General features: G+C 44.4%; 4 protein-coding genes across 4 annotated transcripts; 1 reads left to right on the plus strand and 3 right to left on the minus strand.

Annotated features, from left to right (window-relative positions):
- Positions 1 to 2,769: 2,769 nt before the first annotated feature.
- On the minus strand, positions 2,770 to 4,120 carry LOC133929582 (uncharacterized). The gene is made up of 4 exons (XM_062376387.1): positions 3,876 to 4,120; positions 3,626 to 3,803; positions 3,446 to 3,574; positions 2,770 to 3,285 (listed from the first exon to the last, which is right to left on the minus strand). The coding sequence occupies exons 1-4, from the start codon at positions 4,118 to 4,120 to the stop codon at positions 2,770 to 2,772; spliced, it is 1,068 nt and encodes a 355-aa protein (XP_062232371.1).
- A 1,036-nt stretch (positions 4,121 to 5,156) lies between these two features.
- Positions 5,157 to 6,213, minus strand: LOC133928228 (large ribosomal subunit protein bL28c-like). The gene is made up of 2 exons (XM_062374456.1): positions 5,956 to 6,213; positions 5,157 to 5,553 (listed from the first exon to the last, which is right to left on the minus strand). The coding sequence occupies exons 1-2, from the start codon at positions 6,149 to 6,151 to the stop codon at positions 5,321 to 5,323; spliced, it is 429 nt and encodes a 142-aa protein (XP_062230440.1). The 5' UTR covers positions 6,152 to 6,213; the 3' UTR covers positions 5,157 to 5,320.
- A 10,569-nt stretch (positions 6,214 to 16,782) lies between these two features.
- Positions 16,783 to 18,756, plus strand: LOC133928230 (protein NEN4-like). The gene is made up of 4 exons (XM_062374459.1): positions 16,783 to 17,508; positions 17,641 to 17,909; positions 18,034 to 18,255; positions 18,348 to 18,756. The coding sequence occupies exons 1-4, from the start codon at positions 17,259 to 17,261 to the stop codon at positions 18,444 to 18,446; spliced, it is 840 nt and encodes a 279-aa protein (XP_062230443.1). The 5' UTR covers positions 16,783 to 17,258; the 3' UTR covers positions 18,447 to 18,756.
- Positions 18,757 to 19,312: 556 nt separating this feature from the next.
- LOC133928229 (uncharacterized) lies at positions 19,313 to 21,785 on the minus strand. Its single transcript, XM_062374457.1, has 4 exons — positions 21,622 to 21,785; positions 20,766 to 20,982; positions 19,997 to 20,057; positions 19,313 to 19,895 (listed from the first exon to the last, which is right to left on the minus strand). The coding sequence occupies exons 2-4, from the start codon at positions 20,972 to 20,974 to the stop codon at positions 19,626 to 19,628; spliced, it is 540 nt and encodes a 179-aa protein (XP_062230441.1). The 5' UTR covers positions 20,975 to 20,982; positions 21,622 to 21,785; the 3' UTR covers positions 19,313 to 19,625.
- Positions 21,786 to 24,862: the final 3,077 nt, after the last annotated feature.

The following is a 24,862-nucleotide window of genomic DNA, read 5'->3' on the forward strand; positions in this document are numbered from 1 at the left end:
GAACGACAACTTGAGCCCAGAGAACACACCAGCGGCCATCGACCTGAACATGACGCTGCTAGAAGTGGATGCCATTGTTGGCGATTTGGGTCAGCTCGTCTTCCAGGTGGAGGATGCGCTGCGCCGGTCCTCTCTGTCCGTGCCTACTGACGAGGTGGACAGAAGTAGTGTGGGGGAGGAAGAAGACCCATGGCTATCCTTGAACAACGACGGCAATGACATGGAGCATTCGGAATGGAGCACGCATGAGGTGCTTTGTTCCAGTACTGAGGATGGCGGGTCCGTTGAGTCCGATAGATCGTGGCGCCTCTAATCTAGTGGCACGTTAGGTTTGAAAGGTACGAGGGTGGTGTCCTCCATTTGTGCGATATGCGTCTGCTGCTATGAGTTCCTTTGGTACCTTTGAAATTAGCTTTGTTGTCTGCTTAAGCTGTGTAATGAACTGAATTGGAATCATGTATGATTGGTGGTGTCCTGTGTGGCCATTTCAATGATGGAGGTCCTGTCTGGCCATTTCTGTTTGTGCACAATAATTCAACTGCTTTGGAAGATTGTTGTCCCCATTTGGTGCAAAATGGTATGAATAGACTCTTGTATGCATAGGTTGCCGAAGCAGTGGGGGGGGGGGGTTTGTTTACAGTACATTGGCCAATGTATTTCATTGTATGTTTCAGGTGTTTGAGATAAATGGTTAATGGTCCTGAATAGAACTATATTTTGTTTGTGAGGGCATGCCATGCGTGTTTGATTGATGCTTAAGGAGGGTTGCAATGGGGCAGTGCAGATAGGTATGTATGTGCCGACTGCACATACATAAGGTTTCAAAGGGCATGGTATGCCTATACTCTTGTTTCATTAGGTTCTAGATGTTGGTTGGTGGTGTTGTTACCCAAGGGCCATGGGTTTGAGAGTCTTGGTTCCTATATTCTGGTATGACTTGCTAGGAGGAACCTTTTGCGAGGGTTATAGTGTAGGACAATGTTTTCTGATTGTTAGGTTACAGCTATTTGTGGAAAATGGTTCATAAAGCATGTGTTGTGCAATGTGGTAGTTCAGTATCAGTGGGGTAGTACCTTCGGTTGAGTACCTTTAGTCCTGATGCATTGCTTCTGCGCCTATGCTTCCACTTACTTATAAGATTGTGGCCATATTCAGTGTTTGCTTTGTCATAAATTATGTACCTTAACTTATTTGAAGGGGCGGTATGGATCCTTTTTACGAGAGTATCCTTCAGGACGGTTTCGACCGTATGACTTGGGGGGGGGGGGTCCGGAGATGGGTACCCAGGGGGGTCCTCTGACGTTCCCGAAGCAGACTTCTCGTAGTTCTCACAGGCTACGAATCCTGGAGGACATTCGGATATAGGGCAGTTCAGTCTTGGAAGCGATGAGAAGGGTAGGAAGAAGGTTACCTCGAAGAAGAAGAAGAAGGTGGACGCGAAAACTGATAGAACCAAGTGGACTGACAAGGAAGATGAGTTGTTGGTGTCGGCATGGCTTAATGTGAGCCAAGATCCGGTTGTGGGCACAGATCAGTCGAAAGAGACCTATTGGGGCTGTATCGCAAAGTACTTCAACACAAATAAAAAGGAAAGCATGATGCCTAGGACCGACAAAGCGCTGATAAATCATATGAAGTTGATCATTGATGCTGTGACGAAATTTACGGTGCATTACAGGAAGGTAGAGCAGTTGAATCCGAGTGGCACCAATGAACGTGACAAGGTAACAATAATTGCGGCAACGTTTTGCAATGGTATTGTCCCTTGATTTGCAAGCATACCCGACTGACTTCTATGTTTTTTCCAGATGGCTCGAGCCTGCACCGCATATAAAGCACTTGAGGGCAAACCATTCGCGTACACCCACTGTTGGGTGCTGCTGGCCGACCACCCTAAGTGGCACGCACACGAATCGGTAAAGGCGCAGAAGGTCTAGGATGTTGTGGACGCCCAGTGCAGCCAAGCTGCGGGCAACGACGTCCCAAATGATGCGGCTTCGAACGCGTCAACGGACCTTCCCCGTCCTATTGGCCGTGACCAAGCGAAAGCTTCCTGTGCGTGCAAGTCACCGTCCACCTCGTCACTTCCCACCGTTTCCGGAGGTGTGTATGAACGACAACCGCAGGACCTCAGTGAAACGAAGAAGGTGATGGTCGAGCTTAAGAAGGAACAGCTCGAGGTGATGCGACTCCAAGCCACGGTCCGAGTCAATGACCAAGACGAACGTATTATGAAGGTTGACTTGGACAGTGTTACCGGCCCCCTACGCGAGTACTATAGGAAGCGCCAGGAAGACATATTGGTGCGGTGGAAGCTCCTACAAAACCATTCTTAGCTTGGTTGCAGTGCATGCGGACGTGTGGTTTTTTTAATCATCGGTTATGTCTTATTTGGATTGTAATAATTATCTTGGACATGTATTTCTTCTGTCTGTGTGGAACCTTGAAACATACAACTTTCCTTTGTAATATTGCTCAGACACAAGTGCTGGTTCGCTGCTTATATGCATTGAACTTGGTACATTCAGTTGTGCTATTATGCATTGAACTTGGTACATTCAGGATGTTGTGTTGCATTGTTTGCAGTACATTCATTTCTTCCTGATGACAGTACCACGCATGACAACCATCTCAGTTTGCACTAGCTAAGCATGATGCACGATGCATACTTAGGGCACAGAACTGCCCAGACATTAAGGACCATGGGAGATAAAAACCGAACTACATGCAACTACCTAAATTATGGAATACATAGTTGGGATCAGTCTACTATGCACCATGAATACTCCAGAGGTGCTCAACAAGGTCGTCACGCAATTGGTGGTGCATTGCACGGTTCCTGATAGCTTGAGTCGCTTTGACATAATGCAGCACGCCTTCATCAACATTTCGATGGACTTGAGTTGGTTCCCCCATATAGTCGAACACCTGCACCGTGGATGCGCTTCCACGCTCGTTCTCAATTATCATGTTGTGCATAATGACACAGGCGGTCATGATATTATGCAATGTGGATTGATCCCATACTCTAGCTGATCCGCGTACAATAGCAAACCTAGCTTGCAAGACACCAAATGCACGCTCGACATCCTTGCGGACAGATGCTTGCATGGCGGAGAAATGGATGCTCTTGTTGCCTCTTGATGCAGGAATTGCCTTCACTATGGTCGCCCATTCGGGGTATATGCCGTCGCCGAGGTAGTATCCCATGTCATACCTGTTACCATTGATAGTGTACGACACGGTTGGGGCAGTCCCATCGGTAAGCCTGGTATATAAGTTAGACTGGTGCAAAACATTTATATCATTTAGACTACTAGGCATCCCAAAGAAAACATGCCAAATCCATAAGTCATATGACGCAACCGCCTCCAAAAACTATAGAAGGCTTGCGAGTATGGCCTGTATATGCACCATGCCACGCTTTGGGACAGTTCTTCCATACCCAATGCATGCAGTCGATGCTCCCCAGCATCCCGGGGAACCCACGCCACTCGCCTTCTGCCAGGAGACGCGCGGTGTCAACTTCAGTGGGAGCACACAGATATTCATCTCCGAACACCTCCACAATAGCCTACACAAATTTCCGCAATGCCAGCATCGCCGTGCTCACCCCTATCCGCACATACTCGTCAACTGCATCGAAACTGACGCCGTATGCTAGTTGCCGGATCGCCGCTGTCATTTTTTGCAACGGGCTAAGGCCGAGCTTCCCCGTTGCATCCCTTCCCTGCCGGAACCAGGCGTCATGCTCCTCCACAGCGGCCGCAATACGCAAGAACAAACGCCGCGTCATACAAAACCTGGTTCCAGAAACATTCATTAGTCAGTGTACACAATGTTGCTTACGTCCTGCATTACAAATACACACTTACCTCCGCCGAAACAGGACATCACTGTACACAGGGTTGTCGGCGAAGTAGTCGTTGTAGAGCCTAGCAGCACCTTCGCGGTGATGACGGTCTATAACCGCATGGCCCAGCATGGACCCACGCTGACAGCTACGACACACCGCTGCTGCTTGTTCCTCCTCGATGGCAATAAGCAGAAGCAGCTTGTCCTCTTCGTCACTCGAATCCAAGGAGAACATCAGCATTTCCTCCGAATCTGAAGAGCTCATTCTGTATTTGCAATACGTGGAACTAGTGTGAGTCCCCTTTGAGGAGGCCGACCCTTTTATAGTAGTACAAATCTTCCTTGAGAAGCCACACTTGAATAGCTTCCTTTGCAAGCCGCTCGAAAAGTCCAACGTTTCCTTCCACGGGAAGCCTGTACACATTCAACACTCTCACCCGTACTGCATACTCCCGTAAATGCAACATATACACGCATAACTCGTGAAAATACGATTTCGGTTACAAAAATTATATAATATTGGAAGTCTGTTGGGGAAGGGAATGCTGTTGGAGTGTAGGATCATGAAGGGAATGAATATTGAAAGGGAATCCTGCCGGGAAGAGATTTTGGAGTGGGAAGGGAAGGAAACGGTTGGGATTGGTTTTAGGCCATCTCCAGCGGGAGAGGCTTTTCCGGCCGTATCACTGTGCGAACTAATCATTTCGTACTTTGCCGATCGGGAGCCAGCGGTATGCGTCTCCAACGGATTCGGCTTCGAGTCCAACAATGAAGCCGACGATGGGAGGAGGCTAGCAAATTTGCGGCCGGATAAAGTCTCTATCACTGTTTATAGCGTATGCACGTGGGTCTGGAGGGAGGAGGAGAGTGATGAAAGGAAAGAAATATGGTAGCTGCTGGAGATGAAAAAAATAGAAGATGTTGTAATAGTGTTAGGAGATATAGTAATAGTATTATAGAGGATGAATTTTTAGAATATCTGTTGGAGATGATTTTATTCTGTTTCTATTTATCCAAACGGTTTTCCAAGTGGGGAAAAAATGATGAGAAGTAACCAAACACTTGCTGAATAAAGATCGATATATAGACTGCAGGAACTAACTAACCATGATCGATGCTCCGGTCCCTTCAGATCAGATACTCCTACTATACAGAAGTATGAGTTCATCGTTTCTGCTAGCAGGCAGCTGTAACGATAGGTTGCAGAAACAATCTCTGCCCTGTGATCTCCTTCCTCTCTCCATATCTTGGACAACATTCCTCCTCATCCAATCCCATTACATTTCTAGTTACTTGATCCATCAGAGAAATTCGTCTAAATTACTTGTAACTTGGATGACCCATCATCACATTAATTAATTATAATGAAACGGATAGCAATATATGCAGCCTTGTCTTGCCTGGCCTACATTCACTGGAACGCAAGAGGGAATTAAGGAAATGCATGAATGAAGAGCAGCAGCAGCTATTTCTTGTTGAGGTCGATGCCGGCCTTGCGTGCGACGGCATCGAGGCCGTGCTTCTCGATGGTCTTGAGGGCCTTGGTGGAGAGGCGGAGCTTGACGAAGCGCTTGCCGGCCTCCCACCACAGCTTCTTGTACTGCAGATTCACGAACTGCTGCGTCTTGGTCTTGTGGTTGGAGAAGGACACCTTGTTGGCCCGGTTAGTCTTCTTGCCAGTGAAGGGGCAAATCCTACCTGCATCATCACATCAGTCACACACACAAGACAATCTTGTTAAGCAATAACTAAGCTACTGCTAGGATCTATCTTATCTGACATTATGTATGCTATGAATGATGATTTGGTTTGCAGGGCCTCAAGAAATTCACTGTGCAGAGCAGGTAAGCTTAATTAGCTAACCAATCTAGAATTGGATTGGAATCGACCATCAGAGGAGCCGAAGGAATTTCCACACTAGTGTAGAGTACCCGATCGATTACAACACACACTGACACTGATGAAATGGTTCGTTCCTGACATAACTAATCAGGTAGTAAATTAAGTTTTTTTTTACAGAACAAATCAAAATGGAGCAAATTTTTATAGGTACGAGGCACGAAAGAAAGAAAGGAGAGGAAGGAGGCAAAGATTACGTACGCGCGACGATGGGCTGGAGCTGGTGGTGGTGCTTGGGGAGGGGGGCCACGGCCGCTGTTGAAGTAGCAGCGGCAGCGGAGAGGGAGAGGCCGGCGAGCTGGGAGGTGGCGAAGCCGAGGGAGGAGGCGGTGGTGCTCCTCCGAACGGCGGCGGCGGGCATGGAGAAGGAGGAGTAGAGGAGGGTGGTGGTCGCCATGCCGAGGGTGGTGGTGGATGGAATGGAGGAGGAGGAATGGCCAGCTCCGCCTCCGCCTCCGCTCGGGGATAAGACGAGACAGGCTTGGCTAGGCTCGGATGGATCCACTCTTTCCAGGGCAGGCCCAGAGGCCCAAAGCCCAGGCCCGTTAAAGGCTTCTTTCAGAGATACTGGGCTGTGTGGTAAAGGAGGAAAACCCGGAGGGGCTGAAGGATTCTGAATTTTTTTATTTCTATATTTTTCAAATCCGGATTTTGCAAATATAAGCGTCCGTTTTACAAAATTACAAATCTATATGTCTATCGCGCGTTGGAAGCGTCCTTCCAACAGGCGACCGGTTAAAAAAAAATCATGTTTCAATGCCCTCAAAATTCAAAACACTATCTAAACAGTCACGAAAAATTATTTTTTAAGGATAATATCATCTAGGTCTTCATAAATTTTCAGACAAAAATAGGACATGTAAGATGATAAACAAAAAGATAAATTTCCTAAAATTTCTCTCTTTTTTCTCATTGTACATGCATTTTTTTGAGTTGAAAATTTGTGAAGGGCTAGATGATATAGCATCCTCTGCATCATAATTATTTTTAAATTTTTTATGACTATTTCGATAGTGTTTTGAATTTTGAAAGCATTGAAACGCAACTTTCAACAGACAACCGGAGTATAGATTTGGTCCTTAGGTTGGTAAAGAATATCCCAACGTACTAGTCTATATTTTTTCTTGTGATTGTCACCTTGCCAGAAAAATCTAGATTGTAGACAACCCAGTCATTTAAGTACTCCCCGTGGGATCTCAAAGAATGACATCTTAAAAATTGGAAGACTACTGAGGACCGAATTAAGAAGCACTAATCGTCCTCTAGCTGACATCATCTTCCCTTTCCAACTGCTCAATTTCCGTTCGAATCAATTTTCAACCCCTTTCCAATCACTATTTTTTAATTTTCGATGATGCATCGGAATGCCAAGATATTTAAAAGGGTATGTATTATATTACACCAAAATAAATGAGTATATTGGTCTTCACATTCCTTTGCCTCACTGTTGGAGGATGAACTCCGCAAGCGGGGATCCTGAGGGACTCCCTTTGAGATTCGGATGGGGGTTGATTCTGGATCTACCTCGTACGTGGATTTAATGTGAATATGTGAGATGTAGGCGGGACGGATGATCGTCTGCTAGTGAGAGTAAATGCAGTGAGAGTAAATGCTCGAGGGATTTTAAACAGGTTCGGACTACACGGGGCGTAATACCCTACTCCTGTGTGTAAGCTATTAATGCTCTGGGAATGCCTTTATCTGGATCTCTTGTATTACAAGGTTTTTTGTCTAAGTCTAGAGCTTCGGTCTTACTTCTAGCTTGGAGAACATCTGCTCAGCCTCTCAGACTTGTGTGCTGTATGCTTTGGCTTGTTCAAGTGTGTGCTTGAGCTTGTCCGAACTCGTTCTCCGACTTCTTCTTCTCCGAAGTGCCCCCCCCCCCCCTTTTATCTTGTTGGGGGAGGCTTGGCGTGCCCAGAAAGGAGGGCATGAGTTCCCATGCCCCATAAATGGAAAGCAACCGTCATGGGCTGCAATTTTGATGTTACAGGGGGTTGAAAAGTGCGTCTCCGACCGGTCCCATCGCCCATTATGCCCAACTGCAGCGGGTGCAGGGGGGCCCACCGGGCAGCCGCCGAACAACCCCGCATGCCCGCTCGGTCAGAGCAGGTCTGACACAGCAGGGAGGCAGGCGATAAGCCTCGAGCCCAGCGACGACATCTCCAAGCCACGCAAGGTGACGTGCGATGGGACATGTCGTATTAAATGTCCCCACGCCTTCCTTCCAAGAGGTGGTAGGGACTGACGTATTCAGTACAACAGGCGTGGGGGGGAGTGGTTGGAAGCGACAGGCCACACAGAAAGGACAATGATGTCACCTAGAGGGGGGTGAATAGGCATTTTTACAAAAAAATCGTCACTTTTTACCGTTGGCCTAAACTTGCAGCGGAATATAAACTAACGGATTTTTCACAAGTGAAAAACCTTAATATGCTAGGCTCAACTAGTGCACAATCACCCTAAATAAGTGTGAAAATTATAATCCTAAGTTGACAAAAATTACTCTAATCTAGCAAGAGATATGCAATAAAACTTAAATTGAAAAATGCTGAAAATACTGTTTATATGCCTGAAATTACTGTTCACCGGAGTCTCCGGGTTGTATAGGTCCGGAATCTCCGGTAAAGTCCGGATTCTCCGAATTCTGTACAGAACTGAGCCCGAAACTGAATATAAAGGATGGGTAGAGAGTTCTAGCTCAAACCAAGTGATGTCGTGTGTTCCCAGAGATGATTCCAAGTAGATCCATGGAGAACCTACACTCAAATACACGCAAACAAGTAGATCGAGCAATATGCACAAAGATTTGAGCCAGAACTCAAAAGTAAAGAAACAAGAGAGGAGACACAAGATTTGTTTCCCGAAGTTCGGATTCACCACCGTGAATCCTACGTCTCCGTTGAGGAAGCTCCAACGAGCCGGGTCTCTTTCAACCGCTTTCCTCGATCCACTCTTGATTTCTTCCCTTGCGGATGTGAAATCGAGCCCTTCACAAACTTCCGCAGCAACCCACAACCTTGGGTGCTCGTCGGCGACGCCTAGCCGCTTAGGAGGCTTCACCTCCAAGAGTAACAAACACGACGATGAACTTCTTGCCGAGAACTCAAGTGCTCAAGATTGGATTTTAGCTCACTTGCACTCAATCTTCCAATCTCTCAACCCAACTCACTTTTCTTGTCAAATCACACATTAGAATGGAGTGGGAGAGGTTCTTTTGGCTCTAGAAATGTGTTCTTTCGTGCCCTTTGCAGCAGCCCTAAAGGATGGGGTGAGTGGGGTATAAATAGCCCACTCCAAAGAACTAGCCGTTACTGTTCTAACATACCCACCCCGGAGTGAACACTGGAGTATCCGGTCCCAATTCCAAAAACAGCGTCAGAACGGTCACAGAACGTGTCAGAACTAGCCATTAGGCTCTTTTCTGGACTTTACCGGAGTATCCGGCCTACACCAGAGTCTCCGGTCGGCACTTAACACAGAAAATAGCCCCGAAAACTTCCCGGAGACTTCCCGGAGTCTCCGGCCACTTCAGGTACCGGAGTATCCAGACTTCACCGGAGTCTCCGGCCATTTCAGGTACCGGAGAATCCGGTCTTCACCGGAGTCTCCGAGTACAGCACAGCTGACCTCCGAAAAACGGCGATAAATTTTGATCCTGGAGTCCGATTTCAACAATTTTGGACTCTATGGAAAGCTTATTCAGAGGGCTACACATTCCAATTGAATTCATGACCTAAAACACATAGGATCAAACTAGGAACACTCCAAAACCTATTTTGGACACTTCCACACTTTCCGCTCCGGACTCTTAACAACAAACTCTCACTTTGGGTTTGGTTGGTACCTCTTGAGCACTGAGATGTGACAATTAGCTCACGTTGCATCCCTCTTAATAGTGCGGCATACCTAGACTCAATTTCAAAGATAAAAACACATTTGAACCAATTTGAGCCTTTTGAATACTTTCAAGTACCGCTTCTTTCTTTCAAACCTTGAGGGTTACCAACTTCCATATATTCTTCACTTGATTCTTCATATGATTGATGTGAATCATCCATAGCTTCCCATGGCCTTGCACAGTCCATCGGCGCAAAGCCTTCACTCGCTCTTCACCACCGCCTTTGATCCTTCGGCGCCAAGCCATTTGCTTGCCCTTCACCATGGATGGTCCATCGCAGCCGAGTCTTGCTTGCCCTTCACCGTCTTGCCATAGAAAACCACTTTGTATTCGACATCTTCAAGGAATTCATTTTATCAAATATGGAGTCCACTCTTGTTCTTCACTCTTGACATATATGATTTTAATTCAACTTATGCCTTCTTATGGATCCTAACCCCAACTCACTCTCAAGCATAAAGCACATGGGTTAGTCCATAAAACCTAAATGACAACATTTATACCTTAAGTTACTTGATCTCCACAAGTAACTTATTAGCCTTCATGCATATTATCAATCTTCATATAGAACCTAACCCCACTCATTCTTAAACACATAGCACACGGGTTAGTCCATAAAACTCTATTGACAGGTCATACCTTTAGTTACTTGATCTCCACAAGTAACTTAGCCTTCAAGCTTATTGTCAGTCTTATTGAGCTTCTTCTTCTTCTTATGAGCATCACTAAAATCTCAATGACTTTTGATGCAATTCTTTGAACTCATGACATTTCTCAAAGAATCCATGCTTCATCATTTATGCATCTCCTATGGAATAACCTAATAGCAATTTTTAATATAATTGTTAGTCCATAGGCATTGTCATCACTTACCCGAGCATCACCTAGAGCTCATTCATCTTGATGCATTGTCATTCTCCCCATTCACTTAGAGCTCATGCATATCTCTCATTCATGCATCACCTATGGAATAACCTACTAACAAGCTCAACACCATTGTTAGTCCATAAGTATTATCATTAATTACTAAAACCACATATAGGGGCTAGATGCACTTTCACACACTCCCTCTTAAATGCAGCATCGGACCTATCACCGATTGACACCTCACCGCTGAGCCCTTGTGGGGTCCACCGGCAAGGGGCTTCTTAGGTCCTCGGGGAACTCTGGGTGCTCGGGGACTACTGTTCATAGCCTCGAGCGCTCCTTCCCGGATATGTCTCTTCTCGGGTCCTCGGGGAACTACGGGTACTCGAGGACCACTGTTCATAGCCCCGAGTGCCCCCTCCCGGATATGTCCCTTCTTGGGCCCTCGGAGAACTACGGGTACTCGGGGACCACTGTTCATAGCCCCGAGCGCCCTCTCCCGGAACTGGCTCTTCTCGGGTCCTCGGGGAACTACGGGTACTTGGGAGCCACTGTTCATGGCCCCGAGCACCCCTCCCGGAACTGTGTCTTCTCGGATCCTTGGGGAATGACGGGTACTCGGGGACCACTGTTCATGGCCCCAAGCACCCCTCCCGGAACTGGGTCTTCTCGGGCCTCGGAGAGATGGTCCCCGAGGGAAAACGCCACGTGGCATTCTGCTGTCCTGACCTCGGGACTCGGGGACCCTTGGGTCCCATGTCACCGACACTCACCATAACAAAACAACTCATTTTTGTGGTAGTTTATTTCAACCCCAAGAGATGCTCAAACACACAAAGGATAAGTTTCATATTCTTTGTTTGTTCCAAATTATAGTCTATAAAAATGATAATGTCATCTGCATTTTACAGAATAGACAGACCATCATCTAACAAATGTGGAACCAAACATATTATTTGTCCATCCCTTTTGGCTCTTGATATTAATATTGTAAGCATATCTGCTACAATATTAAAAAAAGATGGGTGATAAGGGGTCACCTTGCCTTAAACCTTTGTGCGGTTGAAAATAGGGGCCAACTTCATCATTAACCTTAATTCCTGCATGTCCTTCCGACACAAAGTTTTGGATCCACTCACATTATTGTGTAGAGAATTCTTTCATTCGCAAAATTTGTTGAAGAAATGGTCATTTTACTTTACCATAGGCCTTTTCAAAATCAAGTTTCAATATCACGCCATTCTATTTTTTCTATGTAATTCATGGATGATTTTATGTAATATTATTACACCCTCCATAATGTTTCGTCTTGGTATGAAGGCGGTTTGAGTAGGTTTTATTATCTTTTCTACCACAGTACCAATTCTGTTAGTGCCCATTTTGGTGAATATCTTAAAACTAACATTTAACAAATATATAGGACGGTACTGTTGAATCTTCAAAGTCTCCTGAATTTTTGGGACAAGTGTTATCACCCAAAATTAAGGCTATAAATGGCCAGTTGCCCCTGGTGGAAATCAGATAACAAAGCCATCATGCCACCTTTGATGACTTCCAAAAAACCTGATAAAATTCAGCAGGGAAGCCGTCAGGACCTATGGCTTTATTATGCTCCATCTGAAATATTGCGTACTTCACCTCTTCTTCATCAAAGGGTGATGTAAGAATGTCATTCTATTCTTCACTTACTTGTGGTATATCATTTATGAATGATTCATCCATTACAAAAGTATTATGCTCCGGCTTACTAAATAACCCCTTATAATATTTTGTGATAAATTTTTTGAGATCAGCTTCCCTGATGAAATTGCCCTCGTCTTCAAGTTTGTATATCCGCTGCTTTCGGTGTTTACCATTAGCTACTAATTAGAAGTATTTAGTATTATTATCACCCTCTAATAGCTCATTCACCTTGGCACATTGGTACTATTTGAGCTTCTCTTGTCGCAGTAAAAGTGCAAGCCTCTGATTGAGGTAATGCTTAAAGGCCACCTCAGAAGGTGTTAATGGATTATTTTATGCTTTTTTATCGAGCTCATTAACCTTATTGACCAACTGTTTCTTTTCTTTCTTTAAAATTCCTAGTGTCTGTTTAGGCCATCTCTTAAATATTGTCTAAGGGATCGGATTTTATTTTTCCATTTTTTGATGGCATTAGATCCCCGATGTTCACTAGCCAGATGTTGGCAACCAGCTCATAGAAATCATCATGAATTAACTACTCCAATTTAAATTTGAATAGAGGTTATTTTTTATATTGAAAGGGAGCACCTGTATTAAGCAATAACTGAGTATAGTCTGATTTTACCCTGTCCAATACTTCTACTGAGATCTTCAAGTATTTTACTTTTTATTTTATATTTATCAGAATTTTATCTAGCTTTTCATATGTTGGAGGATGCCCATATATACTGGTGAGGACTAGATAGATTGCTGTTGATGTTGGCTGGGCTGAGCAGTGAGCAGCACTAATAAATTATACTCCAGAGCGGTAGTGCTTGCCACCTACCTAGATGCGCACTGCCTGCTCGTCCGTGCGTCCGTCAGTCAAGCAGGCCAGGCAGGTAGTGGCACGGGTAGACGGGTAGTAGTGGCAGTGCTTTTCGTCGCCGCCATCGATCAACAATCATCTCGTGAATGCCAGCTGCTGCTCATGCATCTTCATCAAATGCAATGCAGCAGATTAAGATATAATTTGTCTTACTCGCTGATCGAACGACCACTCAACCTAGCTCTGCAAGATATTTTCTTCAGCTAGCTAGGGTACTGCTACTCCATATACCCCTTCTGTTTTGGATGTGTTATCAGCGGTCCGTGAGGGCATGCCAGAAATTTTTATTTATATATTTTTTTTCGAAATTTACAAATATATAGGTTCATTTTGAAAATTTACAGAAATGTACTCCAGGGTGGACATTTATTCAACTGCAATTCTATAAAGATTGCATTTTTTTTAGAAACCAGACTACTTTAAGAAATTTAAGTTATACGAAGAGGAGAGTAGAAGTCGGTATTTTTATTCGTAAAGGTAAACATCCATGATTATTATAAACTTCGCGATATATGGTTTTAAATATTATAATACATGGGATAAAGCAAGAATTCTACTACGTGGAGCATGGAAATTTTTCTCTTCTCTTACATGCCACTACACACTTCTCTTCTTCTTGGTGACGTAAGAGAGCTCTAAAGTAGGTCATTACGCCTCTGATGTTCGCCCTCTTGCCTCCCTCAAATGTCCTCCTAGAGGTGGTGTTCATCCTTCCGCCTTTGAAGCTTATCAACCTATCGTTTATGTTCATGTTCTCGCCACTAACATTCCTGTTACCGCTCCCAACATGTCTCTTGCCTTTGGTGTGATTCCTTCATCCTAATCTCATACCCCCGTTTGGTTCCTGCCTCTCTAATCCATCCCCCATTGAGCGGAGGTCTCACCACATCAATCCATTGCTTGAAGCGACAATATTGTAGTTGATATAAACATGGTGTTAGGAGCCGACCCACTGAGACTTATCCCATATATATATTCTTCAAAAGATTCACCAAGTTCTTGTTCTTAAACTTCATAAGGAAGTTAGCACACAAATGCCTCACACGCCACCACCTCTTAAAATCATGCTAGAATCCTACTTGGTAAGGAGTCCTTGGATTCCTAGGGTTGCATGTATTCTCGAAGATACAACTGTGTCCGGGAAAGAAGTCCTTGGACGTATGAAAACTGCCCGTATGTACCAGGATATCTCACAAATATGAAAATTTATCTCTAAGAATATCATAATCCTACTTGAGAAGGAGTACATAAGCCATATAGCAGCCCCTATACACACACACAACAAACAAGCCCCAAGCCTACATGAGCCTCAAGCCTTCGAACCTTCTGTAATTGCCATCTACATCGACATCTTGTCGATACTACAAGCAAGGAGACTTCGATTAGGTTTACATCTATCTAGGCTAGCTAAAAACCCTCCCCCTATCACTGTCCCAAAGATAAATACAAGACCACAAGGTGTAGGGTTATTATTATTTGGGAGGTCTAAACTTTTATAAATTTCGGTGTTCGTCGTGTGATTCAGCTACAAGAGTATCCCCTACATCTATCATGTATTCGTAATATCGGTAGTTTACACATTGTCAATGGCTTCTTATCAATATAACAGTCAGTTCTCCCACCGGTACGTTTAAAAAAACGTGTGTCTATTTCTAAATGTAGCTGATGTTTTCTTTTACCGACTTTATGATTTCAGATTCTAACTTTTGCACGAGAAATTAATTGTGCTTGATTGCAACATGTAGGTTCCTACATGTGCCACGGCTGCATACAGCTGAAATAGTTTCTGAAACAATCTTTAGCTGCCTGGGCGAATGGGATCTTGAGATGAGGGTGTCGATGTTGACGGTTGCTTATTGTTGCACTGATCTTACTGTTATGGAGCTCCTAAAGCAAAGACTGGGAACTGGAAATCTTTTGCTAGACGGATCGTTGTTGCACATGAGATGTGCCTACATGCTGAATATAGTTGCGAACAGTTGCCTGGATCTGATGCGCATTGCGCAGTGCCATTCATAGGATCCGTGCCAGTGTTGAATTCTGGACGGCGACAACAGAAAGTGAAGAGATGTTTGTAAAGGCTGCTTGTGATTTGAATGTTACTGCAGTTCTATTTCCCTTCACTTTTCGGTGATGAGGCTTATAATGAGATAAACAGAGTTGGATAGCTTTGTTACGATTTGGTCAGACAGTACCAGGACAGCCGATCAGAAGTTGGGCCTTTACAGTCTTGTGTGGACTAGGAAGAAGATCCAGTCCAGCTATCGAGCTATGATTTATATATCGCTTGCAACTTTTCTAATGGAGATGTCAAGTCAGAGCTAGACAAATGTCTAAACGAGCCTGTTATTCCTAGAACAGTAGATTTTGACGCATTAGCTTGGTGGAAGAGCTTGGGGACAAGTTATCCAACTCTGCAGATGATAGCAGCGAGAGACATTCTTGCAGTTCCTATCTCAGGGCTAATCTCCGAATCAGCATTTAGCATCACCGGAAGGGTTATAAGCCCACAGCGTAGCAGGGTTTCACATGAGGCCCTGCAAGCCTTGATGTGCTCACAGTATTGGCTTCGTGGAGAAAAAAGAGGTACTTACTTTTTGTTATCCAGTAATGTTGCATTGATCGAGTGAATGTGAGATCGCTAATGAACTTTGAAAAATCTAGATGCAGGTTCGTCGGGTCTCTTCAGCTACCTCACCTGCCTTGAAGAAACAGATGCAATGGAGGTTGGGTGAAATTCGCATATATTTCTACACGGTTCAGTATTGGGCGTTGTTTATGAATACTCCACTGTTCATTCCGGGACCTTTATAAGCTATGAACGATGCAGGGGTCAAGCTAGAGCACCTGTGGAGACAGACTGCAGATGCTTTGAGCTATAGAATTGGACGGTGACTATCGCGTTGCTGCTCAGAGGTCAGGTATTCTTTTGTCGATATATGCATTGGTAGGAAAGAGGGAAAAGTGCTGTGCATCCAAGAATTCAGATGTGATTAAATTGAAGAACCGATATTTTATTTTGTTTGCCCCCTGTCCTTTGGTCTGCTGGAAAGCTCTGTTACTTGTGTTTACTTCAAGGCAAATTCAGATGGTATATATGATCTGGTACCGTGCAGAATGGCCTCTCTGCTGCTAGGAGCTTGTTACAAGCAACTAAACTAGCGGAGGAGTCTTATTATCTGTTCTGGCCTATGGGTTTTTTTTTTATTGAGTCTTATCTGTAGCCTGTCTGAAAATCATGCATGGTCCATAAACACCGGACGCGCACGTGCAACAATTGGAGAGTTGGGATCAAGTACGAAGGCAGAGCACCCTGTCGCTGTTGCAACAGGTAGAGCAGAATGAAGGGTTGAAAATTTCAAGGAGATGACAGTAAGACCTAGCATGCATCTACCATTTGAGGCAGATATTCAGATAGCGTCAGAGTTTAGCAAAGCAATCACAGAGGCCGAACAGAATCTACCATTTGAGGTCGAATCAATTGGCCTGGTGTGGTGTGCAGAGTGGGATATTCTTTCTTTCCTGGACGGGACATACATACATAGAGAAGTTGGTCCGTGTGTAGAATGGCGACCCTTCCACGGAAGCAAAGTGACGCAAATTGCAAAAGGTAAAGTAATCTCTTACAAGTAATCTTGTGCATGCAAGTAACCGATCACCTAATCTTGTGCTAGCTTAGCTTCGCAACTGAAAACATGTACGTACCATTGCTTGTTAACATGATCCTCCTGTTGTAAAGTCGTGATTTCATATTGAATTGTGCTGAAACTTTGGACATGACTGCAGCTGCTTTGCTTGCGTTCTTGGCCGCCCATGCATGCAATTCTTTCCTTTTGCTTTGGTTTGGGCTTGGGCTTGCTTGCTTGCACTGTTGGAAGACTCCTCTTCCCTTCAGCTTCAAGCCAAAGCCAGAGGCCAGACCGCCAGAGCAGAGTAGTTAACCCTCTCCACTGGATTTGGCATTGCTAACAACAAGTATTCCCTCCTCTGCTCTGCATATATCCATACATCCTTTGGTTTCAGAATTCATCAGAGAGATAAGATATAAATATATGCATTGCATTGCATGCATGGTACGAACAAGCAGCTAGCCATATCCATCCTCTGTAATTGCTTCTTTGCTTCGAGAGTACAAGTCAGGGATCGATCGAGATTTGCCAAGAAACCAACTAATACTAATAGAGGATGAAGATGCGAGAGATCGTCTTCTTCGACGTCGAGACGACGGCGCCGTCGTCGGCGGGCCGGTGGTGGCTGCTCGAGTTCGGCGCTATCCTCGTGTGCCCCAAGAAGCTGGTGGAGGTGGGCAGCTACGACACCCTCATCCGCCCGGGGGACCTCTCCGCTGTCTCCCGGCGGTTCACGGACGTCGAGGCCATCCGCTCCGCGCCGCCATTCGAGGACGTCGCCGACAAGATATTCGACATCCTCGACGGTATCTACCTACACGTCAACCATGCATTATCTATATATCCATCCATTGAATTGCTTCGGTTCGATCAGTTCAGTTCTGTTCAAGATACATGATGCTATATATATTGATGCATGGCATGGCATGGCATGGCAGGCCGCGTGTGGGCGGGCCACAACATCCAGCGCTTTGACTGCCCTCGCATCCGGGAGGCGTTCGCGGAGATCGGCCGCCCCGCCCCGGAGCCCACCGGCGTCATCGACTCCCTCAACGTGCTCGCCCACGACTTCGGGCGCCGCGCCGGCGACCTCAAGATGGCCACCCTGGCGTCCTACTTCGGCATCGGCAAGCAGAAGCACAGGAGCCTGGAGGATGCACGCATGAACCTCGAGGTGCTCAAGCACTGCGCAACAGTCCTGCTCCTGGTACCTTACCTACTCAATTCTCTCTGGCTAGATGCAGCTGAATGGATCATGGATACTCCTCTCCCTGCTAGTGCTATTCCGATCCAGCTGCTAGATGATTACTACCATATTGAATTCGATGCAGGAGTCGAGCCTTCCTTCTGTGCTGTGCAGTAAATCAGCAGCGGCTGCTCACGCCGGCGGCGCCATGACGAGGAGAAGGGCGACCATCGCCTCCACGACGCCGAACCGGATGTCGCAGACCAAGCTTCAGTTTACCCCTGCGCCTGTGCCGGCAGAAGCAGCGCCGCCGTCTGCAGCAACTCAAAAGATCAACGGCCCCTGCAAGAGGGATAGCTTGGGCAAGGTAATACTATGTGAGAATGTATCGGTCATGTTGCTGTTCTTGTCCGATCAATTGAAGAATGGATGAATTGAATTCCAATGGAATTTTATTAGGTGGTGGGGAGGGCCAGTAAGGAAGCATTGAGCACTAGGCGAGCAGCGACGGCGACACCCTTCCGCATGATCCTCAGGCACTCCAGGGCCATCCTCTAGATGATCCATCCTACGGATACTCTAGGGATCGACGTTCTGATCGATGGATGCTTTCTCAGGGAGAAGTGTAGAGTTGACAAATAATTTGAGCTCAAGCTTCTCCACACCAGCATGCGATCGACTAGCTAATTGCACCTTCTCATGATTCATTCCTAGCTTGGATTCATTCGTTTGTACAGATGATTGATTCGATCCACCTGTCCATATGTAATTTGACTCAAATCAGATTCATTTCATTTGTAAATTAAATGAAATGCCCTCATTTCATTTGTAAGTTAACACGCCATTCGTTAACTATTGCAGATTTCAATTCTTAATTGTTGTGCAATGCTCTCATGTATGCATGCTATTTATTTCATACAACCAAATTAACCATGCCATCAGATATAGACCACGAACTGATAGGTGTTGCTTCAATTCATTAGGAGATCGAATACCAACGAATGGAATGGAATGCATCCGAGTGAAAAAGACATTCCTCTAGCTTGGGCCAATCGTACAAGCAAGGTTGAAGGTCCAGGGCCCAAATCAGTATACACGTACAAGATGAATCACCTTTTAGCTCCAAAGAAACCAGCCAGGCAGAGACGCAATTCTTGCATCTACCAAAATTCACCAACCAACGATGGCTCCTTTGTCTGAGATTGCATTCTTGCATGAACCCCTTTTGTCCCCAAAAGGAAGTTGCGTAAACAATTCACTCACGAACCCATCTTACAAGTTACCATTTTAGCACACAGCTGTAGGACCAAATGTTGTGATTCGCATACACCTTAACCAGAGACCTTAGATACAGATACAATGGAGACCATCAGCGCGGAAGCAAACTATATCTTCAGTATAAGCAAAAGCCCATAATTCACAGATTCGCCACCAGAATAGAGATAAATTTCATATTCCGACTTAAATCCAAATGCAAGACAGTATTTACAGACTGACCCATCAACGGACACTTAGTTGACACAACATGTAGATACAATGGAGACCTCATTTATGTACATCCGAAAGCTCCCTGCGATTGTGCAGTTTCAAAAGCCACAATCACAAGGGCATCAACCACTTGACTCAAATAACTAGGTAGCAGCATAAAAGAAACTAGTTATATCCTCAGGTGGACCGGGAAAATTTACAGGTTGAGGTAGCAAAATAACGTTATGGTCAATGGGGATGATCAAACGCTCAGGCAAAGGTAACTGCACAGTGGGGCTCTTTGCTCCCGCAAGCAAAACCTTCGATTCTTACTTTTGGGCTGCTCGCCCCACAAGATGGAGAACCTACTTCAACTATTCCAGCTGCCTTTTTGCCAAAAGAACTCCCTAAGGGAGAAAAGGAAGGTGTTTTTTTACCGAACTGCGGATCATGGACAATAGGGTTGTTAGTGCGTACAGGTGGCGAGCCACAGAAAAAGCCCGCCTGGCTGCTCGAATCAGTATCAACATCAGGGTCACTCTGCAAGAGGGAGGAGAGCAAGATGGGCATCAGATATCCAGAATATGATGCTGCAGTTCTACAATTTATAATACCAAGAAAGTGCTGATATGGTGGTATACCTTGCTGAGGATGAGGTCAAGGATATCAGAAGCGGAGTCTGCTCTATACACTGGCAGTGCCCTGCAATCATGAAACACACATGGTCAGCAAAGAACCAGTCTTATGCCTGTCTACTACAATTTTGAAATGACATCATCACATATGAAGCATGACATGTGAAATCTAATCCTATCCGATGATTACTCCCTACTTTGTCCTCACATTATCCGTATGTAACGTCTTTTTCATATCTTGCTACTAAATGCCTACGCTTCCTGTCGAAAGCTTGTAACGTACGTGTGTGAAGTCATATCATCAAAGTCCCTCAAAAAGTATCTTTGTCGGTTCATGTAATCCTATCTAGTGTGTATCACCTACTTTGTCGCTAAATGTGCATGTTGCTGTCGCAAGCTTGTAAAGTAGCGTGTGAAATCCTATCACCAAATAATCTCTCAACGAGTATCTTTGCCGGTGCATGCATGTAACCTATCTAGTGTTTATTGCCTACTTTGTCGCTTAATGTCAAAGAATCTCTCAACAAGTGCCGCTTCATATTGCATCAATTTTGGAGCAAACTTCTCAAACACATAATAATACTATATATGTGATGTCTTATCTAAGAACAAATGCGAACGTGCACCCTATGCAATCATATCGCGCTATAAATTGGCGTTCAAAACCTAGCAAGTATTCCGCAAATGGCAAAGGCAGGTACAAATGCTTTAGATAAACTAGAAGGATGTAACGTTTAAGGTCAATCTGGTTAGAGCAAAGAATAAAAGAACTAACCCGTTATTAGGCTTGGGGCTGGCTCTATTCAGAGCTTCAATCGGGAAGGGCGGACGGGAAGCCCTGCGCGGCTGAGGGCAGATGACTTCGATGCGAACCACTGGCTGTGCATTCATCTGGCAAAACCTTGACCTTCGGTCAGGCATTGGGTCTACCCTAGAGAGCTGCTGCCCTCCTCCCGCGCTGAATCTCATCATGTAGTGCTCCATGTCTACTCCTGTAAAGACACAACCGTGGTTGAGCAAACAACAACAAAAGTAGCGGTAGTTTCGGCAAGTGAAGTGGGAACCAAGCATGTAAATGAAATAAGAGCTAATCGACGGCGACACCAGGTGATGGAAAAATAATTTGACGTTGCTTTCACTTAATAATCATAGTGAGAGAGTTGGTGCACCAAACAAGAAGAAGACTTTGTTCAAAAATTGCACATGTTGGGGGGGTTTTCTATGAGCAGCAAGGGCGAGATACTTGTTTCAATTTTAATATTTATAAGCAGATCTGCTGGTGCGAGTGATATGCACGAGCAAACGCAAACAATCTAACTTGAGATTCCGCAAGAAACAAACAGATTTTGAAACAAAAAAGACTGTTGCGAATCCGCAAGCACCAAAACACTAACTCGATATGCCGGAACTTCTTCTACACTAAAACACTAACTAGCGCCCACCCAGTAGCAGCAAACAAATCCTCCGCAAGGAACTGGACCGACGGATCGGAGAGATTTGAGAGCTCATCGAAGAAGAAGAAGAAGAAGAAGAAGAAGAAGAAGAAGAAGAAGAAGAAGAAGAAGAAGAAGAAGAAGAAGAAGCAGAAGAAGAAGAAGAAGGGCAGATCTGGTGGATCCGGAGAGGCTCACCAGCAAGGCACCCACAGATCCGCGCCCTTGACCGGCAGATCCACCGCTGCTCCACCTCGTCGTGCCGCGGCAAGCAGATCTCCGGCGAAGAAACCGAAACCCTAGGCCCGGCGACTTGCCCTCGCCACCGCTCCCCCGGCTTCCCTTTTTATCGGTCAACTTGGCCAAGCCCTTCAATGACACGCGGGGCCCACAAGTGCTGTGGTGGTGGCCCGCACGTCAGAAGAACCGTTTCCGTTCCGTTCATGGAATCCGTTCCCTCCCTCCGTCACAAATCTTATAAAAGAATGTAATAAATGAAAAGAAAGAAAAGAATGTGATTTTTTCTATATATGTTTATTCCAAACCTCCCTCATGTTGTGTTTTCTATCGATCTGCAAATATCTACAGTACAGCTGCTCATATGCAACTTCAATTCTTGCAAGTTTTGATGAAAAACTTACCTGTTGTTGTAAGTAATATATCCTAGTATAAGCTAGCGACGGATACATATGTTCGTTTTGAGTTGTTAAAACTACACAAGTAGTGATATAAGTTTTGTATTTTCTGAATTATTGTATCGATCTAAAACTTAAAAAAATAAATTAAAGATTCACTTTCACCCAATTAACTTAAGGAAAAATGAATTAAATGGTGATATAAAACTATCTATTGCGTACCCACTTACATCCCTATACACAGAGTCTATAGTGTATAATTTTACCGCCTGTTATACCTATTGTCTCTAGTCATATGCTTATCCTTTGTATTATCGTATGTTTGTGTGTCTATATAAACATAGATATTATGCTCAAGGAATAGCGAGTCATAGTGTAAATGTGCGCTCTTGTTATGGAGTCATGTTTAGTCAAGCACTCAAAGCTACGGTACTATTATCCGATAACAATATGTTTTCTTTTTGACGGCTCTATTTCCAATACTCTTTATAGTTCTGATCTTGTATTCATCCCAATCTTATCATTTTCAGTTTTCAATGTTGATGCCGAGAAAATATATGGTTTATGAAATGGATTTTTACATTTTTCCGATTGATTCTGACCGTCGTCCCCCTAAGCACAAAGATCGAAGCCCCATGCTTGCCCATGAGGCCATATAATGTCAGATTATTGTCCCTCCATCTTTGTTTTTTATCACCTTTCTATTGAAGTTTTCCCCTGATCGAAACCGTAGCACCTTTCTGCACAAATCCATCTGGCCACACAATGAGCACAAGGGGTCCCAATGGCTGCACAGAAAGACAGGTCTGAAGATTGCCTTTTTCTCCTGCAATTTTCTTCTCTCATGAGTAAAAGATTTCTTCTCTCAGGGCGGTACCAATTGATTATTAGTCGGCAAGTTACAAAACAATTTAGATCACTACTTTAAAGATGTTAGCTTGAGGATACATAGAGTGCAAGAGGCATATATTTTAGAAGGGTAAGTCACCTTCCAAGTGAGGTATTGTATTTGTCTCGGTTATTTTTTGGACAGTTAGATCTAACTTCTCCTTTTAACCTTATCACCCTGATACCCGACACCGCCATCGCACCCTGACACCGCCAATGGCCACCTCCCACCAGCGAGGCCCGCCGGTGCTCCTCCTCCCTCCCCTAACGTGTCTCCCTCTTCTCCCGCTAGCGTAGCCCTTTCTTCTTTGATTCCAATGAGATTCTCTAAGGAACGGCGATGATCTAAGAATGGGTGAATTATGGATTATAAAACCAATCGGCTCAAAATTAACAAAATAAACCTAAATTAATTTCTATTTCAATGTACTCTAAGTTCATCTAGTGTGGCTATTCTAATGCAATAAAGTTTTGTACCCTGGATTTTAGGCAATTCTATGAAAAGTAAATGCGAAATTTAAATAGTGCAATATATAAGTGCATAATGTAAATAAGTTAGAGAGCACAAACTCGTCACGGTGACTTTTCTCATGGTATTGGTAAGTTGCCTCTTACCACTAGTCCACGTTGGAGCCCCTTGCAAGAGTTAAACTCCCTGGTCGGATAACTCTGTTGCTCTTGCCGTTAGAGCTTTGTAGGATCAAGAAGGTCGACTACAGGGGTTGAATAGGTGGTTCTAAAAATTCTAGCAAGATATAACCGATAAAGAAGTGAAATTGAAAATAATCGATTACAATACATATGAACCCCCAAAATCTATATCTTAATGAAAGTGATCAATTCTATATCTATGTCAAAATTTGTAACCTAAGGTAACATATAAACAATTATAATTTTAGAAATGTAAATTGCTCAAAGTAAATAAGCTTAAGTAGGCAAATCACAAAGGAGATATCAGATTTTTTACCATGGTCTCGGAGACTTACCGATCTCCCCTAATCCACGTTGAGGTGGGTTCAAGCCTTTAACCGCTTCTCTATCAAGTATGTAATTCTCACCACGAGCAATTTGATCTTGAGACGAATTAATCCAATAAATCACTCACTACCTTGATTCCACTAGTTGTACTTTACCACTCCGTCAAGACGTATACAAAGCCTCTCACAATCACGCTGGGCCTTCTCACAAGCTTTATTGAAAAGATCACCGGATTACAACGCCACTACACCGTCTAGTTGTTGGCAAACACCAAGAGTAACAAACCAAGACAAACTCGACTCTCACCAGGTGCATAAAGCTCAATCACTAATACAAAAGCACTTGATTATTTCCTCACAATCCTCTCTATATGCAAGATATGCACAAATATGTGAGAAGGACTTTACAATAGTTCAAGGATGCTCAATAAGGGCAGCAGCACTAGCCCAAGCCACTGGACACGGGGTATTTATAGGTCACAACTCAAAATGTAGCCGTTACCAAAAGTCTGACTTCTCTGCGTATCTGGTGATCAGACCACAGTTCACTGACGGTCAAACCGCCACTAGACCAACGACTCTAAAACTAGTCGTTATAGCCTTTTCACCTTTTTCAGTAGTCAGACCGACCCTCTTAGCAATTAGACCGCCACTCTTTTACCAGCACATCTGACACTTAAAGAAACGATAATAACTTTCTAACCCGATATTCAATTTATATGATCTTAGACTCTATGAAAAGTTTATTTAGAGGGCTACCCATCCCAACTGATTGCTTGATCTCAAACATATTGGATCAAACCTAAAACATAATACAAAGATCCACCACAATGAAAACTATATGAACCTTAAACTTTTGCAAAATAATTTTGCAACTTAAAGATTCCATGTGACCAAGAGTTAAAGTATTCACTATGAAAACTTGTAAAACACCTCTGC

Source organism: Phragmites australis, chromosome 9, assembly GCF_958298935.1.
Source record: "Phragmites australis chromosome 9, lpPhrAust1.1, whole genome shotgun sequence".
Taxonomy (NCBI): domain Eukaryota; kingdom Viridiplantae; phylum Streptophyta; class Magnoliopsida; order Poales; family Poaceae; genus Phragmites; species Phragmites australis.

What these genes read in the sequence shown, in the direction of transcription:
- LOC133928230 (XM_062374459.1), top strand. Translation starts at nt 17,259, where the DNA reads ATGAAGATGCGAGAGATCGTCTTCTTCGACGTCGAGACGACGGCGCCG. An exon ending in GATATTCGACATCCTCGACG is followed by an intron (nt 17,509 to 17,640) that starts GTATCTACCTAC and finishes ATGGCATGGCAG; the next exon opens with GCCGCGTGTGGGCGGGCCAC. An exon ending in GCGCAACAGTCCTGCTCCTG is followed by an intron (nt 17,910 to 18,033) that starts GTACCTTACCTA and finishes AATTCGATGCAG; the next exon opens with GAGTCGAGCCTTCCTTCTGT.
- LOC133928229 (XM_062374457.1), bottom strand. Translation starts at nt 20,974, where the DNA reads ATGGAGCACTACATGATGAGATTCAGCGCGGGAGGAGGGCAGCAGCTC. An exon ending in AGCCCCAAGCCTAATAACGG is followed by an intron (nt 20,058 to 20,765) that starts GTTAGTTCTTTT and finishes TCATGATTGCAG; the next exon opens with GGCACTGCCAGTGTATAGAG. An exon ending in TTGACCTCATCCTCAGCAAG is followed by an intron (nt 19,896 to 19,996) that starts GTATACCACCAT and finishes TCCCTCTTGCAG; the next exon opens with AGTGACCCTGATGTTGATAC.
- LOC133928228 (XM_062374456.1), bottom strand. Translation starts at nt 6,151, where the DNA reads ATGGCGACCACCACCCTCCTCTACTCCTCCTTCTCCATGCCCGCCGCC. An exon ending in GCTCCAGCCCATCGTCGCGC is followed by an intron (nt 5,554 to 5,955) that starts GTACGTAATCTT and finishes GTGATGATGCAG; the next exon opens with GTAGGATTTGCCCCTTCACT.
- LOC133929582 (XM_062376387.1), bottom strand. Translation starts at nt 4,120, where the DNA reads ATGAGCTCTTCAGATTCGGAGGAAATGCTGATGTTCTCCTTGGATTCG. An exon ending in GATGTCCTGTTTCGGCGGAG is followed by an intron (nt 3,804 to 3,875) that starts GTAAGTGTGTAT and finishes TTCTGGAACCAG; the next exon opens with GTTTTGTATGACGCGGCGTT. An exon ending in GCATCGACTGCATGCATTGG is followed by an intron (nt 3,286 to 3,445) that starts GTATGGAAGAAC and finishes GTTTTGCACCAG; the next exon opens with TCTAACTTATATACCAGGCT.